The sequence below is a fragment of the Dromiciops gliroides genome, chromosome 3 (genome assembly GCF_019393635.1).
Source record: "Dromiciops gliroides isolate mDroGli1 chromosome 3, mDroGli1.pri, whole genome shotgun sequence".
In the NCBI taxonomy this organism is placed as follows: Eukaryota; Metazoa; Chordata; class Mammalia; order Microbiotheria; family Microbiotheriidae; genus Dromiciops; species Dromiciops gliroides.
This window is the reverse complement of record NC_057863.1, coordinates 46,245,963-46,263,272: the sequence shown is the minus strand read 5'-3', so window position 1 is coordinate 46,263,272 and position 17,310 is coordinate 46,245,963. Positions and strand designations below refer to the sequence as shown.

At 39.5% G+C, this 17,310-nt stretch overlaps 1 protein-coding gene across 2 annotated transcripts in view; it reads left to right on the top strand.

The window, feature by feature from the left end:
- EIF2A (eukaryotic translation initiation factor 2A) overlaps window positions 1-16,441 on the top strand; it is a 41,689-nt gene extending 25,248 nt beyond the window's left edge. The window contains exons 4-14 of one of the 2 annotated variants that reach the window (XM_043990783.1): window positions 1,233-1,351; window positions 2,933-3,032; window positions 3,365-3,447; window positions 4,506-4,579; window positions 4,684-4,828; window positions 5,030-5,146; window positions 6,960-7,531; window positions 11,051-11,164; window positions 12,773-12,901; window positions 15,062-15,127; window positions 15,958-16,441. In XM_043990783.1, the coding sequence (XP_043846718.1) occupies window positions 1,233-1,351; window positions 2,933-3,032; window positions 3,365-3,447; window positions 4,506-4,579; window positions 4,684-4,828; window positions 5,030-5,146; window positions 6,960-7,531; window positions 11,051-11,164; window positions 12,773-12,901; window positions 15,062-15,127; window positions 15,958-16,023 (1,585 nt within the window). In that variant the 3' untranslated portion in view covers window positions 16,024-16,441. Of the gene's footprint in view, window positions 1-1,232; window positions 1,352-2,932; window positions 3,033-3,364; window positions 3,448-4,505; window positions 4,580-4,683; window positions 4,829-5,029; window positions 5,147-6,959; window positions 7,532-10,755; window positions 11,028-11,050; window positions 11,165-12,772; window positions 12,902-15,061; window positions 15,128-15,957 lie in introns of those variants that run through there. The other variant, XM_043990784.1, reaches the window with a different exon arrangement.
- The last annotated feature ends 869 nt before the right edge of the window (window positions 16,442-17,310 follow it).

Genomic DNA, 17,310 nt, shown 5'->3' with positions numbered 1-17,310 from the left:
TTCTAGGGCCTTTTCTGTTACTTCCCATTTATCCTGGATATCGTTTGTCTATACAGTTTTTGTGGGGCTTGGGGGGGTCACACAGCTAGTAAGTGTCACGTGTCTGAGACTGAGTCTATACAGTTTTTGCATATTCTCTCCCCTAGTAGATTATGAGGCTGTCCTCAGAATCCTTGAGGGCAGGAGCCATCTTTGGCTTCTTGACATCCCCAGCACTTATCACAGTGCCTGGCACATAGTAGGTACTTAAGTCATATCTACTGCCTGACTGATTGACATATAGAAGTTAGGTGACTTGCCCAGCTCACACAGCTCATAAGTATCTGAGGCTAAATTTGAACCCAGGGCTTGCTGACTCTAGGCCCAGGGCTCTGTTCATTATTGTGGCCCCTAGCTGCCCTAAAGGGCAGCAGATTGGTAGTATAATAGGTAGAGCACTGGCCTTGAATTCAGGAGGACCTGAGTTAAAATTTCACCTCAGATACTTATTAGCTGTGTGACCCTGGGCAAGTCATTAACCCTAATTGCCTTAAACATCTGGAGTCATCTCCAGTCATCTTGATGTATATCTTGCCACTGGACCCAGATGGCTCTGGAGGAGGAGAGAGTGAGGCTGGTCCCTTGCATAGCCCTCCTTACCTAAATCCAGTCCAGTGCAAGTCATGACATCTGTCATGGTCCTCTTCAAGAACAAAGAACAAACAAGAATTCCCAGCTGCCCTAAGGATTCAGATACCCTGGTCTCTTTTTTTTTTCTTCCTGGACAGGAGCCAAAACAGAAAAGTTATGCAAAATTCTCACCATGAACACTTAACAGGAATGCAAATGAGATGTTCTGGGCCCTCCCAGTGGGGATTGTCCCGCCTTGTCAGCCTTGCTGCTGTCACTCCCTTGTGTCTGTTTTCCCATCTGTCCTCTCTGCTGTGGTTTCTTCTTTTTGTCCTATGCATAGGTTTCCACAGACCACCTTCCTTTCAGGTAGGACCCTTGCTGGTGCCAAACAAAAGTTCTATACCTGCTCTTCCTGGCTAGAATTCTGGGTATATTGACATTTCTTAGATTGACAGTACACATTTGTTTAGATTATAAATTGTTACACAAAGTAAGAAAATTAGTTTTTGTTTTAATGAACCTTTTGTACTTTGGTGCTTATGAAATATATCATGCTCATTAGAGTATTGGCTATTCTAAAGGCATATAATGACTCTTAAAATGAATTCTTTTACTACCAGGGTAAATCTTGTGAATGTCGCTGACAATGAGTTGCTACATTCCTTCAATCTTCCAAAAGCAGTTTGCCTTGAATTTTCACCAAAAAATAGTGTCCTAGCAATATGGCAGCCTTACACAGGTGAGTATTTGACCATTTGTTAAAGAAACATTCTGATGACAAGGTCAGTTAGATTGTGTTTTTTAAAGCTTGGAGCTTTTGTATACTATTGAATTATCCAAAACCTTAGAGTAATGTAGGTTTTATATATTGTTGTAGAATACATACATGATGCCTCAGAGGACATGCAGCAGATACAAAACCTGAGGGCTCAGCCCTGGCAGAAGTGGGGCCTAGGGAGGGGGCGTGGAGGCAGTTTTCAGTCACGTTTATAGATGTTCAGGGATGCTGATACATAATGGGAAAGAGCAGTGGTTTTGCTTCAGCTAAGCAATAAAGTCTTAGAGACTGAGAATAGGAATCTTTTGGAAAAATACCATTTCACTTCAGCATAATGTGGTATGGACCCATTTTTATTATAGTCTATTAGTAGAACCAACAGAACCTGGCAAAGATGAAAGTAGGAAATCAAATATGTGGGGAAGCAGGCGAAAGGAAAGTTCTAACGTCGTCTTTGATCGAGGAGGGCAGACCCTGCTCCCTGACCTCGTAAGCCATCCCTTTAATGCTAGTCTTCTCCCAGTGAAGTTCCGTCGCTTTGAACCACAGAATCATAGTGTGCATATTGACGTGTTATTTAATGTGATCCCGACTCCTACCCTTGGAGGGCGGTACTGTTATTACATCCGCTTTATTGTTGAGGAAATGCAGGCTGAAGAGATCAGTGACTTGTCCAGGGCCAGAAAGCTAGGCAGTGTCCGAGGCCAGATTTGAATTCAAACCTTCTCGACTCCCAAGTCCACTGCTGTATCTGTTGTGTCACATAGCTGCCCAGAGCATCACAGTTTTCAAAGAATTATGCCTGGTATTTTTCATCCAGGTCAGTTTGTTTGATCACATTTGATAAGATATAGATCTTATTTCCCTACCTGCTTTTTAAAACTGAGGACTAATAGTATGGGTAAATTATATGGTAATTATTATACATTTACATATGATACTGGTTCTTTGAATTAGTTATGTTTATGAGATTGATGTGACTCAGTATCCATTTTACCTATCCACTTTATTTCATGAACAGACAAGGTTATAGGATTTTCTTTTACCTAAGGAAAGGAGTATAATCTGCCTTCCAACATTTCCTAAGGGCAACATCTTATTGTCTCTATCAAATAAGCTACTGGCTAGGAAAATTTTAAACCAACTGTAATCAAGAGAAGGCATACTCATTTTCCCAAGGTTGTTAAACCAAACTTTCACAATAAAGAGATGAATTAAACTTATTAAGCCGGAAATTTTTGTAATATCCCTATCACAGTATGAAAAGAAAAGGCATTGACTCAGAAATATTTGTCATACCCAAAGGGAAAGATCTAATAGTAACTTTAGTAGTGGGCAGTTAAATCCAGGGCTAAATAAGAGCTATGAGATAAGAGAAAACATTTAATTTCTCTAGATCAACCTTTTGAATTTAGCTGAACAGTGTTAATGAAAGTAGACCTCTTTTTCTAAGTTCATTTTGGGATTGAGGTAATGAGTTGAAGGAGGCTCCTAACTCTCAGAACTGGAGGTCACTGTTTTGAAAATGTGTTTTTATTCCAGCTCCTAAAGATGGAACATCAGGAGTACCTAATCTACAACTTTATGATGTGAAAACTGGAAAATGTCTGAAGTCTTTCATCCAGAAGAAAATGCAGAACTGGTAAAGAAAAAAAAAAGAATTAATTACAAAGAAATGAACACATTATATTCTTTTTAAATCCTGTTAAAATTATTGCATCTTATAGTATTGACTTTCAAAATAATTTGGAAATTTGGGTTAAGGGAATTGTCACTTGGCTTGTTCAGTAGCAGACTCTCTGTTACAGTGATTGACTCAAACAGTGACACAATGTCTGCCAAGGACAGTAATCACTAGCTTTTGTAACTATGTATGTATGGTTTCATTTGATGAATAGTAAAAGATGCCTTTGGAATGCTGCATTTTTCATAGTCTTGTTCATTTCTGACTTGTATTATTTCCTTTAAATGTAGGTGTCCATCTTGGGCAGATGATGAAAGCATTTGTGCCAGGAATGTTAACAATGAAGTCCATTTCTTTGAAAACAACAACTTCGGTGTGGGAAGATTTAAATATATTTTTAAAAATTTTATTTGTGATTATATAATTAAATTTTATACATATATCAAACATAGATATACGTATACACACATATATAATGTATATTTTCTACCTTATTACATTTAGATATACCTAGATATATTCTAGTACATATAACTTAGTATTTTAAATCCTTCCTCTTCCTAAAAGAAAAGATTGTGCATATGCACACTAAAATTGTTTTCTGGATAGAGCACCAGCCCTGGAGTCAGGAGGACCTAAGTTCAAATCTGGTCTCAGACACTTAACACTTACTAGCTGTGTGACCCTGGGCAAGTCACTTAACCCCAATTGCCTCACCAAAAAAAAAAAAAAGTAAGGGTAAAATTGTTTTCTGTTATGTGTCACTAACATTGTCCTTAACATAAATTTCACCACGTTATTCTCTTTGTACAAATCATTTTATTAATTAATATGTTAAATCCAGCCATTTGAAAGCTTATCTTTTGAGAACTGCTGATGAAATGTAACAGCAGAATTTGAGGCCTACTGAAACAGAATAGGGATTAGCAGTTTGTGATATATTCGGCAGACATGACTGCAGATATGTGATCTTGTACATGGCTTTCTTAGTACTTATAAACATCTCTATCCCTACCCTTCCCTTCTGAATTAATTTGACCTTTCGGGTGCACAAATAAGGCTTTTAAATTAATGGTATAGCAGTGTAATTCTTTGACTGTCTTAACATAGACACCAAGGGAAAGCATTCATTTAGTTCTGTTCCCTCTCAAAGTGTTCAACCTTACATAATAGTGGGCAGGCTATTATTATGACAATTTGGAATTATGAAGTAAAAAAGAACATTTTTTTAATATTAAAGTCTGGAAAAGTCTACAACTGTCAGTACTTATGATACATTCAATTCTTGGTTAAGAATTCATTTTAGAAACAAGAAGTAGAGAGATTTTGTTTAAACAGTATTAGCATTTGTAAGGCAGTATTATTTAAAACCAATGGTTTGAAGAGTTCATTTTGTCTTTTGTCGTTAACCTCATCCCAATTATTTTTCAGGTACAATTGCAAACAAACTCCATTTGCAAAAAATTAGTGATTTTGTGTTATCACCAGGACCGCAACCATGCAAGGTGCCTGCTCTGTTTATTAACAAACAACTTTCCAACGCTTACTGGTCCATTTGTTGTAAGTTTTGGAGTCTAAAAAGTAATGATTTGGTCCTTTGTTGACACAGGTGGCCGTCTACGTTCCTGGCAGCAAGGGAGCCCCATCCTTTGTGAGGCTGTACCAGTACCCCAGTTTTAGTGGACCTCATGCTGCTCTGGCTAACAAGAGCTTCTTTAAGGCTGATAAGGTGACAATGCTATGGAATAAAAAAGGTATATCAACATTGTCCATTCATTTTTATTTATCAGACAGTTTATTATCAGGTTGCCAAATCTGTCAATTTCTTTTTGTTAATAACCTGTGCTTTCCTAATACAAGATCAGATGTGGTCTCTTTAACACTGGTTAGAGTTTTACTAATTGCTCTAGATTGATTTGCATTTTTCAAGTAATTTAAACTTCTTAATTTTATAGCCACTGCTGTGTTAGTAATTGCAAGTACAGATGTTGACAAGACAGGAGCTTCTTATTACGGAGAACAAACCCTACACTACATTGCAACCAATGGAGAAAGTGCCGTGGTGCAATTACGTAAGTCCAGCCCCCCACCAAGCCCCCAGTGGCCCTTTGGTAGAATACTATCCACTGGGTATAAATGGAAGCTCTTTACCTAGTGATGGGAAATTAAGTGTTTTTGGTGTTTTAAGATGGACTCCAGTGATCTGCAGCTGCCAAAGTAAAGCTTCTGTTTGATGAAGGACAGCCTAGCTAAGCTTGGAGTTGGTCCTCATTACCGGTTGACTGCAGGGTTTTGGCCTCAGAGGCAGCTGACTGAGTTGTTTACATATGGTTGCCATCTGTTTCAGTGCGGGAGGACCCACAACTAATGAACTCATGGATTCTTAAAGTATTGGAGAAATAAGCCAAACTCTTAATATTCTTTTGATTTAAACAATGTAAAATAGTCCCCAAACACTGCTTATGTTGGCGTCAGAAATTTGGAACCAAGGGACAGCTAGGTGGCGGAGTGGATAGAGCACCAGCCCTGGAGTCAGGAGGACCTGAGTTCAAATCTGGCCTCAGACACTTAACACTTACTAGCTGTGTGACCCTGGGCAAGTCACTTAACCCCAATTGCCTCACAAAAAAAAAAAAAGAAATTTGGAACCAAGCTATTCCAAGCTATTCTGGAACTTGCAAGTGATTGTTATTTTGCTGTTCAATAAAAGAATTATTTTGAAAAGGAGTTAACTGCAATTTGTTATAAAGACTGGCCAAACTAGTGAGACTATAATAAAATGGAAAAGCACTTTTTAAGCATTTGCAATATGCCAAGTTCTGGGTATACACATAGAAAACTTCCTGCTCTCCAAAAGCTCACATTCTAATTGGGAGAGTTCAGCTGTGGGGCAGAGGTGAAGGCCAGGGGTCCTTAGTGGGCCTCATTGGAGGGGAGATCAGGGTGGGATTTGGGTTGGAATCATTGGGGTTCTAGTGGACTTTACCCTTCACGTTCTTCATGGGTAGTGGTCTGGATGAGCAAAGAACTAAACTGATACCCACCTTTTGAAATACACTTCCATCATTCGTTAACAGTAAGGTTTATAAAGTACTTTTACATACATTTTCTCACTTGATCGTCAACATTACAGCAGGTAATTAGATTATGTTATTTTGGTATCCTTCCCCCTCTGAGGATGAGGGTTTTAAATTTAGCCAAAAAGCAACTTTATCATTTTGTCACCCATTTCAAATTATACACACAAATCGTGAGGTGACTAAACCAGCTGCTTGAAGCTAATTAAGATCAAATAGTGGGGCAGCTAGGTGGCACAGTGGATAGAGCACCGGCCCTGGAGTCAGGAGGACCTGAGTTCAAATCTGGCCTCAGATACTTAACACTAGCTGTGTGACCCTAGGCAAGTCACCTAACCCCAATTGCCTCACCAAAAAAATAAAATGAAATAAAATAAAAAAGATCAAATAGTCCCTTACAGAGGAATTGGTGATGGGTGTGTGTGTGTGTGTGTGTGTGTGTGTGTGTTTGTTCTAAGCCTATAATTTCATTGGTGCAGGAAACTCCTGCTAGTGCAGATCCAGCTATATGCAGTGACCAACCCAGCATCTAGGCGGCATGCCGTCCTTGTCAGAGGTGGCTCTGACTGAGCCCAGATCTTCTCACTCTCAGTCTTGGTCACTAGCCTCTACACCACATTGTCTCATTGCTAATAGAACCCACCAGCAATTATAGACTTGAAGTTTAACATTTTTTTTCTCTGAAAAATATTCTGTTGGTATATTCAAGTAGCTTTACCAGCTGACATGTTCTTGGACTTGTTCTTTTGGGGTTTTATCAACATGTTTTTCTTTTATTAATAACTTGGGTTTTATATTCTTCTTCTAGCAAAAAATGGTCCCATATATGATGTAGTATGGAATTCCAGTTCCACCGAGTTTTGTGCCGTTTATGGTTTCATGCCAGCCAAAGCTACAATTTTCAATTTGAAATGTGATCCTGTGTTTGACTTTGGAACTGGTCCTCGTAATGCAGCCTACTACAGTCCACACGGACATATATTGGTGCTTGCTGGCTTTGGAAATCTCCGGGGCCAGATGGAGGTGTGGGATGTTAAAAACTACAAACTTATTTCCAAGCCAGTGGCTTCAGATTCAACGTACTTTGCCTGGTGCCCAGATGGAGAGCATATCGTAACTGCTACCTGTGCTCCAAGGCTGCGTGTTAGTAATGGGTACAAGATTTGGCATTACACTGGCTCCATTCTACACAAGTATGACGTCCCATCGAATGCAGAAATATGGCAAGTGTCTTGGCAGCCATTTTTGGATGGAGTATTTCCTGCAAAAGCAGTAACTTACCAAGCAGTACCAAGCGAAGTGCCAGAGGTGGAGGCTAAGGTGGCAAAGGCTTACAGACCCCCAGCTTTAAGAAACAAACCCATAACGAGCTCCAAACTGGTAAGTCAGGAGACTTGAGTGCTTCAGAAATACTTCTTGACTTGACTCAATTGGCTCCAGAAGGCGCAACTGGAAACAATGTGGGCGAGTTGCAAAACAACAATGTTAGGCTCACTAACAGTTGGGATGCACTGCCTTAGAGAAGTGATGGTTCTCTTGGAAGTGGTGCTTAGATGACCACTTATCCACATGGGGATTCCTTCCATGGATGGTTTGGCCTTCCGAACTTCTTGGGAATAGTTTGACTTATGTGACTTCCTGTAAACAGCAGTAAGACTTAAAATGTATTATTACTTCTGAGGTTCTGTTGAGCCTAAGATAGAGAAGATGACATTTAAGTAGTTGCTGGGAGGTTGCCCCATCTTTGTTGTCATCCCTCACCTTTGGGAAAAGCAGAAGTGTCCCACAGCCCTACCTTCTGAACCTTGGAGAGTCATATGAGGTTGTGAAGGCTAGGAAGCCTGACAGGTGCCCAGACCCTTGTTCACAATCTTTATTTGCACATAGAAGGTGCAAATGATATCATATGATATCATCTCAAAGCCTCCATTGGCCATCTTTCCAGAACAAAGCTTGAAGAGCTCTCCCTCAGTTAGGCTCTCCTTTGCTTCTCCCATTCTGAAATGCACTCCATTTTCTTGTGAACATATCTCATTTCTCCTAGTAATTTTCGGGAGGGGAGGGACTTTGCTTTTTTTTTTTTTCTGTCTTTTCATCTCAAGCATCCAGCTTATATGTAGAAGATGCTTAATAAATGGTGATTGGATTAATGGATTCGAGTTGATAGATCGTCCCCCTTGGGTCATATTTCATTAACCTGTACAAGTATTTAAAGAGGCTGAAAACTCAAGCCTCCTCCTTAACTTCTTCTTATTATTATTCTTTTTTTTTTGGTGAGGCAGTTGGGGTTAAGTGACTTGCCCAGGGTCACACAGCTAGTACTTACTTAATGCTTGCACTACTTGCCTTACAAGATTAGGGTGAAGGAAGTTTGTTGAAAACCTTCAAAGCACTCTATAAACTTGAGGAATGTTTGCTCTTGTTATTGCAGAATGTGGTCAGTATGAGTGAAGAGTAGCTTAAATCTTAATAGAGTTGAACAGCTGTGTTAGCCCGACTGATGTTGAGTTATCCTTAGGACAAGAATAAAAGGGAGTACGTTTGTATGGACGTGTAAGAGAGGGTGGGAAATCATGGGAAAGGAAGTGTCTGAGGCCGGATTTGAACTCAGGTCCTCCTGAATCCAGGGCCGGTGCTCTATCCACTGCACCACCTAGCGGCCCCTCCTCCTTGACTTCTTAATGTGCCTGTCATGTTGGAAGGAGTCTTCCTGAGAGGAAACCTTGCTTACTGTGTGGGAAGTGAGTCCACTCTTCCCAGGTTCAAAGGTGCACATGCATTCCAAGTTAGATCCCATTGCAGTGATTGTGTCAGGCCACCAAGCCACAGTACAGTGCTTTACATAATGGATGTGTTCCTTTAAGATCATTTAAGTTCCTTTCTTTCCTAAGTTGAATAATTTTAAAGACTCGGCTCATTGTGGAAATAGATTCCGAAATCTTTTATAATGCAGGAAATTCTAAAATAATGAAGTACTTAGAACACGATATGCACCAGTGTCCGATGTCCTTGTTATATGATATACAAAAGAAGTACAAAAATAGTCTGGGCCTGCTGTGCTGTTTATGTAAATCTCAGCTATAATTTAACCAGCAAGTAAATCTGTTTTCACATGCTTAAAGAGGTATACTCTCAGTTTAGTACCAGATAACACTCTGGGGGCCTGAAAGAGTTAATGAAATCTTCCCAAGTTTTACCTTCTATAAATAGTTTTTTAATGGCTCCTGTTACTCTGACCCCATCCTCAGATTTGTCATCATTCAGCATTTTCTTGATAAGTTTTATTTGGACTAGAACTGGATTTGCAGAAGCAGCAGAATGGAGTGTATGGAAGGGCCTAAAGCCAGAAGATCCGAATTCAGCTTCCCCCTTGAACAGTTAGTAGCTGTGGTCGTGAGCAGAGCCACTGGTCCTTCATCCATGAAAACCAGACAGGAATGCTTGCACTACTTGCCTTACAAGATTAGGGTGAAGGAAGTTTGTTGAAAACCTTCAAAGCACTCTATAAACTTGAGGAATGCTTGCTCTTGTTATTGCAGAATGTGGTCAGTATGAGTGAAGAGTAGCTTAAATCTTAATAGAGTTGAACAGCTGTGTTAGCCCGACTGATGTTGAGCTATCCTTAGGACAAGAATAAAAGGGAGTACGTTTGTATGGACGTGTAAGAGAGGGTGGGAAATCATGGGAAAGGAAGGCATTTTGTGCAGTCACTTAGGACTTGGATTGCTTATCATTTTAGAGGCCTCCCCGGGGATGTAGGTGTTAGTGTAGGAACAGGGCATGTGTACTTGGTAGTGGAAATGGCCACTTATCCCAGTTTTGTATTGTTGTTCACAACCAGCTGCATGTGACTCCATTTTAATTTTCTTGGCAAAGATACTGGAGGGCTTTGCCATTTCCTTCTCCAGCTTATTTTACAGATGAGGAAACTGAGCCAAACAGGGTTAAGTGGCTTGTCCAGGATCACAGCTAGTAGGTCTGAGGCCAGATTTGAACTTGAGAAGATGAGTCTTCCTGACTCCAAGTCTGGCACTCTGTCCACTGCACCACCTGACTGCCCAGTTATCCCCAATTAGAACACACGAATTGGTGTTTAGCTTCATGAAAAAAGGAAAACATCTTTGCAATACAGACAACAGCAGATAAATTGCATTGAATTAAATCCAGATATGATTAGTAAGCAGACCTCAGCTTTACTTCTTCCTTGCCAGTATGGCCTTGTAACTTTGACTGGTAATCCTAACCTCAGATTTTAAAAAGAAATATCTAGTAAATTAGCTAACTTTTTATACAAGGAAAATAAGTGTGCTTTGGATTTTAAGTTTGTTGCAGGCCTCCCAGGAAGTTATTCCTGGTGTCTGGTTTCATAAGAGTCAGATGTCATCAGAATCACTAAGAAAAACCCCATTGTTGCACAGAAGGAAGTGAATTCTGCCAGTTTTTATATAGCTGAGAGTTATCATATGTTAGCTTGGATGACAACCCTAATTAAATCTGTTCTGACATTTAACTCCTGATAACAGTTTTTAAATGTTTGTTAGTGCTTACTGCTTCAGAAGAACCTGTGATTTTTGTCATTGTATGTACGCTTTGCACCCACACAGAGAGATAACCCCGATGGGCCTCGTGCAGTTTGAAAAGTTGCTGTGGCCAATACAACCAGCCTTTGATGGCCAGCCCCAGCGGTGTGTGAGCCACTGGGACCTTTGCTGGCATCGCCTTGGAGAACCTCAGCTGGCCTTTGGGTCACGGCAAAGTGATGGATAAGGTCTTTGTAGTCTAGAAAAGCGAATGTGATGAAATAAAATGTTCTTTGTGGAAACACGTATGCTTGGCTCTTTTCTAGGACTAACACCGTGAAGTACGCTTTTCATAATGGGTCTTGTATGTCTTCTGTAGCATGAAGAGGAACCACCTCAGAATATGAAACCACAATCAGGAAGTGACAAGCCATTATCTAAAACAGCTCTGAAAAATCAAAGAAAGCACGAGGCAAAGAAAGCAGCAAAACAGGTACTGTGGCGGTGGCTGTTGCTGCTCCTCTAGGTTACTTGGATTCTTTTTTCTTTTTCTTTTTTTTTTTTTGCAGGGCAATGAGGGTTAAGTGACTGGCCCAAGGTCACACAGCTAGTGAGTGTCAAATGTCTGAGGACAGATTTGAACTCAGGTCCTCCTGAGTCCAGGGCTGATGCTTTATCCACTGTACCACCTAGCTGCTTCTGGTCACTTTGATTCTTAACTGGGCCTTTAACTGGTTTTTACTTGAGATGATATAAATTGAATGTGTTCTTTAATTGAGAAAATAATTTTAAAAAATAATGCCAATAATAGAATGTTCATAAAACATAGTATTTTTTGTATTGAAGATAGAAAAAAAATTTTTTCAAGTGAAATCACAAAGGACTTAAAGACTTCCCCTGACATGGATTAAGAGAGTGTTATTACCTTTGCAGCTGTGAAGGATTACCTCTGATTTCTCACAGCATCTTATTGTTGTAGGGCTACAGATTATCCACGCTAACCTACTTCTGTACTCATGAAGCCCCTTAATAATGGGCCACTTGTAGTCAGTCACATTTTCTTCATCAGTGCCCCTTTTGGCACACATTCACGAAATAGCTATCTGAAGTTAGTACAATTTGTAGTCAAGAAATACAGCCAAGGCTAAGGCTGGTCCAGGATCAGACTTAGCTCCATGGCCTTGGTCTCATTAACTAAGCAGATGAGTTTACCAGTCACAGATCAGCTGACAACTGCCAGGATAAAGGAGTCAGTTGTGTAATCGGTGTCAGTTTTACAAATACAATCAGTTTGACCAAGGGGCTCAATGAAAATGATTTCTTTTTGTTAGGCATCTGTCCTCTCCAGATACTTGTCAGATAAGAAAGTATGAAAGATAGTAGTGTTTACATATGAGCTGATTTTATCTTGCTTACTTTAAGATCAAAAATCAATACATTTGCTTAAGTTTAATAATCACACAGGATTTTACTATGAGTGATTAGTTTTTGTTTTTGAGGGGCAATGAGGGTTAAGTGACTTGCCCAGGGTCACATAGCTAGTCAGTGTCAAGTGTCTGAGGCCAGATTTGAACTCAAATCCTCCTTAATCCAGGGCCAGTGCTTTATCCACTATGCCACCTAGCTGCCCCTGAGTGATTTCTCTATACATGTAGAAGCAAAGCAGCTGCTACTTTCACCAACCAGTTGGAGGCTTAAAGTACAATCTCTCTTCATCCGTGTCAGGGGAAGTTCAACCTCATTTCACAGATTTTTTTTTTTCTAAAACAGTCTATGTGTCTTTCATTTTGTGATTTCACTTGAAAAATATCAAACTGCGGCACATATTCTACCTTAGAGTTTTACACAAAAGTACACTGGCCAAGTAGGTGTCCTTTATCACCACTGTGACAGAAAGAGCCATATTATTGGAATCGGTCAATATTATCTTTATTTATTCTTCTAGTTCGGACCCTTAATTTATATCTCATAATGTGTAAAAGATAAAATCATATTTTGTTTTCTGCATTTTATACATTTTATACATTTAGGCTATGGGGATTGAAACATTTATTGTTTCTGTTTTCTTGGAAAATCATATTTAACAAATAAATTCCTACAGGAAGCAAGAAGTGAAAGTGGTCATGATTTGGCCCTTACCCCAGCTCCGCAGCAGAACACCCCACGAAGTGTCCCTGTGCCATCATCAGGAGACCCTGAGGTGGACAAAAAAATCAAGAACCTGAGAAAGGTAATAGGCTTCTTACTAAGAGGACAAGGACAAGCAGAAATTGACTAGAAAGAATAGGTGGGAGGATCATTTGAAGATGTAATTTTCCTACAAACAAAATGGCCGGGAAGGAGATGTAAGAAGCTTGTAGTTTGCTCACTCTCCACTCCCATGGTGTGGAATTGTAAGAGAAGGCGACCCTAGTTCTGGTCTCTTCCCCAGTGACTGACCAGCAAGCATCATTCCATCTTGGGTCAAGTATGTCTGCGTAATGCTGCATATTTGTGTGGCACTTTTACCTAGGCTGTTGTGAGATGGCAGAAGTATTGCTGTTGCCATTTGGAGATGAGAAAATGAAAACCAGGAGGTCGGTTATTGGTGGTCAATGCTGTGCCTAGCAGCAGGTTCATTGTGTCCCCAGTACTCCACTCAGTTATCATTTGGGGAATTCACTTGGAGCTCTTTGGTGCCTGCTTTAGTTGTGAATTTGGTGATATTGAAAAGCTTGGGGAAGTGTCTGTAACCCTGGAAAGAGAGGGGGTCACATCTGTGAGACTGCATTTCTCCGTCACTGAGTCTGTGTGCTCTAGATGCCAATAACTCATTGAACATGAGTGTTTGCATGGAGATTAGAAGTAGGCTTTAGTCATAGGAACAAGGGGCACTTATTTTGCCTTCAGTTCCTAGTACTACTTTTCTCAACTCAACAAATTGTCCTTTTACATTCTAAACTTTATCTTAAGGCTCTTAAGGTTTGGGATAATATTTTTTTTCCTTTTTCTTTTTTTTTTAATTAATAAAGTATTTTTTTTCCCGTTACATGTAAAGATAGTTCTCAACTTTTGTTTATACAAGCTTTCCAATTTCAGATTTTTCTCCCTCCCTCCCCCCTCCCCTAGACAGCAGGTAATCTGATATAGGTTTTATATATATATATATATATATATATACACACACACACACACACACACACACACACACACACACACACACACACATAATAACATTAATCCTATTTCTGCATTAGTCATGTTATAAGAGAAAAATCAGAGCAATGATAAAAAACCTCAAAATAGCACCAAAAACAAAAGAAATAGTATGGTTCATTCAGCATCTATACTCCACAGTTGTTTTTTTTTTCTTGGATTTGGAGATCCTCTTCTATCATGAGTTCCCTGGAACTCTTCTGTACCATTGCATTGGTGAGAAGAATATAGTCCATCACAGTAGATCAACACTCAATGTTGATGATACTGTGTACAATGTTCTTCTGGTTCTGCTCATCTCACTCATCATCAGCCCATGCAAGACCCTCCAGGTTTCTCTGAACTTCTCCTGCTCATCATTTCTTACAGCACAATAGTATTCCATTGTATTCATATACCACAACTTGTCCAGCCATTCCCCAATTGATGGGCATGGGATAATATTTTTAAGATAACCAAAGAAAAATTATATCCATGGTAATATTTCTAGCCAATATTTACTTATGTTCTTTTTCTAAAAGTGACAGAAAGTTTCTGCAAGTGTTTGAAATTATTTTCCCCTTTGGTGCTAGCAGATTTTCCATTGAGCTTTTATCCCTGCATGCAGAATGGTTTCAGTTGGTTTTAAGTTCATGGGCTCTAATTTTCTCTTTTGACATGTATCAGTATCCATTGTATTTGGTATTAGTGTTATTGTTGATGTTGATGCTACTCTCCTCAAGCTGTGGAATGGAGCAGCACCACTAGATGAGTGCTCTTTGTGTGCCCAGACTGGCTGCATGTGTCCCTGGCCTCCTTCACTAGTGCACCATTATTCATAGCCATTCTTTGCCTTGTAAGCTACCTAGGGACTCTGACAGAGTGATACCTGGAGCCAAGGAAGAGACATTCAGTTTTATGGATTTTAGGCTTTTAAAGTTGGCTTTCCGCCTCTCATATTTAAATAGCTTCCTTTAAACTTTGTAAATTGTGTGCTACATTTTTAACATTGCCAGTGATAACCTAAAATTTTTTAAAATGTACTCCATCCTGGTACTTCTGCCACAGTATTTTGATTTAAATTAAAGAGGATGATTGAATTGGCCTTATTCTAGTTTCACAGCTTTTTAAAAAATCAGTTTGTATGTAATAACTAATTCTTCTAAAACTCTATTCTTCTCCCCCTCCCCGCCAATCTCATTTTTTACTTTAACAGAAACTGAAAGCAATTGAACAATTGAAAGAACAAGCAGCTAGTGGTAAACAGCTAGAGAAAAATCAGGTATTACCTTCTGTTTTCTTATGGGGTCATAGTTCCTTTTTAGGTTACTTTTGTGAAATAATTTATCAGCTAAGATAGCATCAAAATTCTTAAAACTATTTTTTCTTTTAAAAAACTGTACCATATTCAAGTAATTTTACAAGTCAAGTTTTGGGGCAGGTAGGTGACGCATTGGATATAGCACTGGCCCTGAAGTTAGGAGGACCTGATTTCAAATTTGACTTCAAACATATTTACTAGCTGTGTGACCCTGTGCAAGTCACTTAACCCCAGTTGCCTTAAAACATCCAGGGCCATCTTCAGTTATCCTGATATATATATCTTGCGGAAGTAAGAGTGAGGTCGGTGACCTTGCACAGCCCTCACATAAATCCAATTCAATGCAAGTCATGACATCATCACGATCCTCTTTGAGAATGAAGGACAAACAAGAAGAAGTCAAGTTTCACACTTTTCCATCAAAGTCTTTTATTGATACCTTGTGATCTGGAGGTGACCCTGGACAAAACAATTAGTGAAGTATCAGGTGAGGCAATCGGGGTTAAGTGACTTGCCCAGGGTCACACAGCTAGTAAGTGTCAAGTGTCTGAGGCTGGATTTCAACTCAGGTCCTCTTGACTACAGCGCCACCTAGCCGTCCCTTTAAACTTCATTTTTAGAAATCCTTTTTTTAAAGTGTACCAAGAGAATGTGATATGGACACTTTCTCTTATTTGTTACATGGGAAATACTGTTCCTTTAAATATCTAGAATTCTTGTTAACAGATTAAAAAGCTTTTTGTGTTTTTTCCCCTTGAATAAGCTTGCTGTAATGTTTTGAAATTTTCTAGATGGAAAAGATCCAGAAAGAAACGGCCCTCCTACAGGAGTTGGAAGATTTGGAATTGGGTGTTTGAAGTTTTATGGAAAATCAGTTACCTGAAATCAGTGCAAATACATTCTCTGTATTAAACCTACTAGAATAATTAATTTCTTTTGTTTCAAATGGCTGAGTCCACACACATGTACATATTTACTGTTTATATTTCTAACCATTTATCCTAAAATTTGTGCATGTGGGAAATTGTTTAATAATGTTTATTAAATTGGCTTTTCCTAATTTTCAAAAACAGGTATAGAAATGCTTATGATACAAATTAGTATTAATAATAATTAATACTAAGTATCTGAATAAGCACGTGAGTTTCAGTGGGGGGGATATACATCTGACAGCTTGAGGATCCCATGCAAAAAAATTGCAACAGAGCCCGACTATTCAGTGATTTTCAGTTTCAACAGAACTATAGAAGTAAATAAATAACATTTTAAATTTAATAACTTTGGTTTTGTTTTAGATCAAAAATAAGAATTCTTGTGATTATTTTACAAAGTGTGTCATAAAATAAATTTTTATCTATAAACATTCAGGATGATTCTGTATAACAAATTATCTTAATATCAGAAATGTGGTGGCTCACACCTGTAATCCTTGCTCCTGGGAGGGGCTGCGGCTGGTGAATTGCTTATGTCTGGGAGTTCTGAGCTCCTGCGGGGTAGAGGTCCCCAGCCTGATGACGGGTGGGCTATGTTTCTGGCCAGGGCTCTTGTGCCATGGCACGCCCTAAGGCCAGAGCAACGGCTGCCCTGCCAACCCTGGGGAGAGAGGAGTCCCCAAAAGAAGCACAGATGGCAAACTGTTTCCAACCATTTATACTCAGTTGTTTCATAGGGTTAATGTTTACATTTAATCTTTGCATTTTCAAAACAAAGAATATTTTATACCAAGAAACAGTCTTCAGGAAATCAAGAATCCTTGGTTTCCTGTGTCACTGCTCCCTCCACCAATGCATAGAAATAGCCCCTTGTAGGGAGAGCCAGAGCAGCTTAGTGGGTAACCAGCAAACACAACTGAAGTAAATAAAGACTGGATTAAAGAAGACCCTCTCCATCTCTTTCACACGGTAAATCTGTTGGTTTAAGTTATAAATGATCGACTGTTGCTTTCCAAATACACAGGCAGTGCAGTGCTGTGACCAAATGCTCATTCCTCGCCGTGGTCTGGAGGTGATCCTGCACCCTTGAAGGTTGTTGTATGGGTGGGATGGCTCTTACAGGCTTGCCCAGATTGGAAAGGTTTATAATATGAACGGGTTCATCCATCAACTGTCTGCCTTTCAAGCATGTCCTGAGCTAAGTAGAGAGAG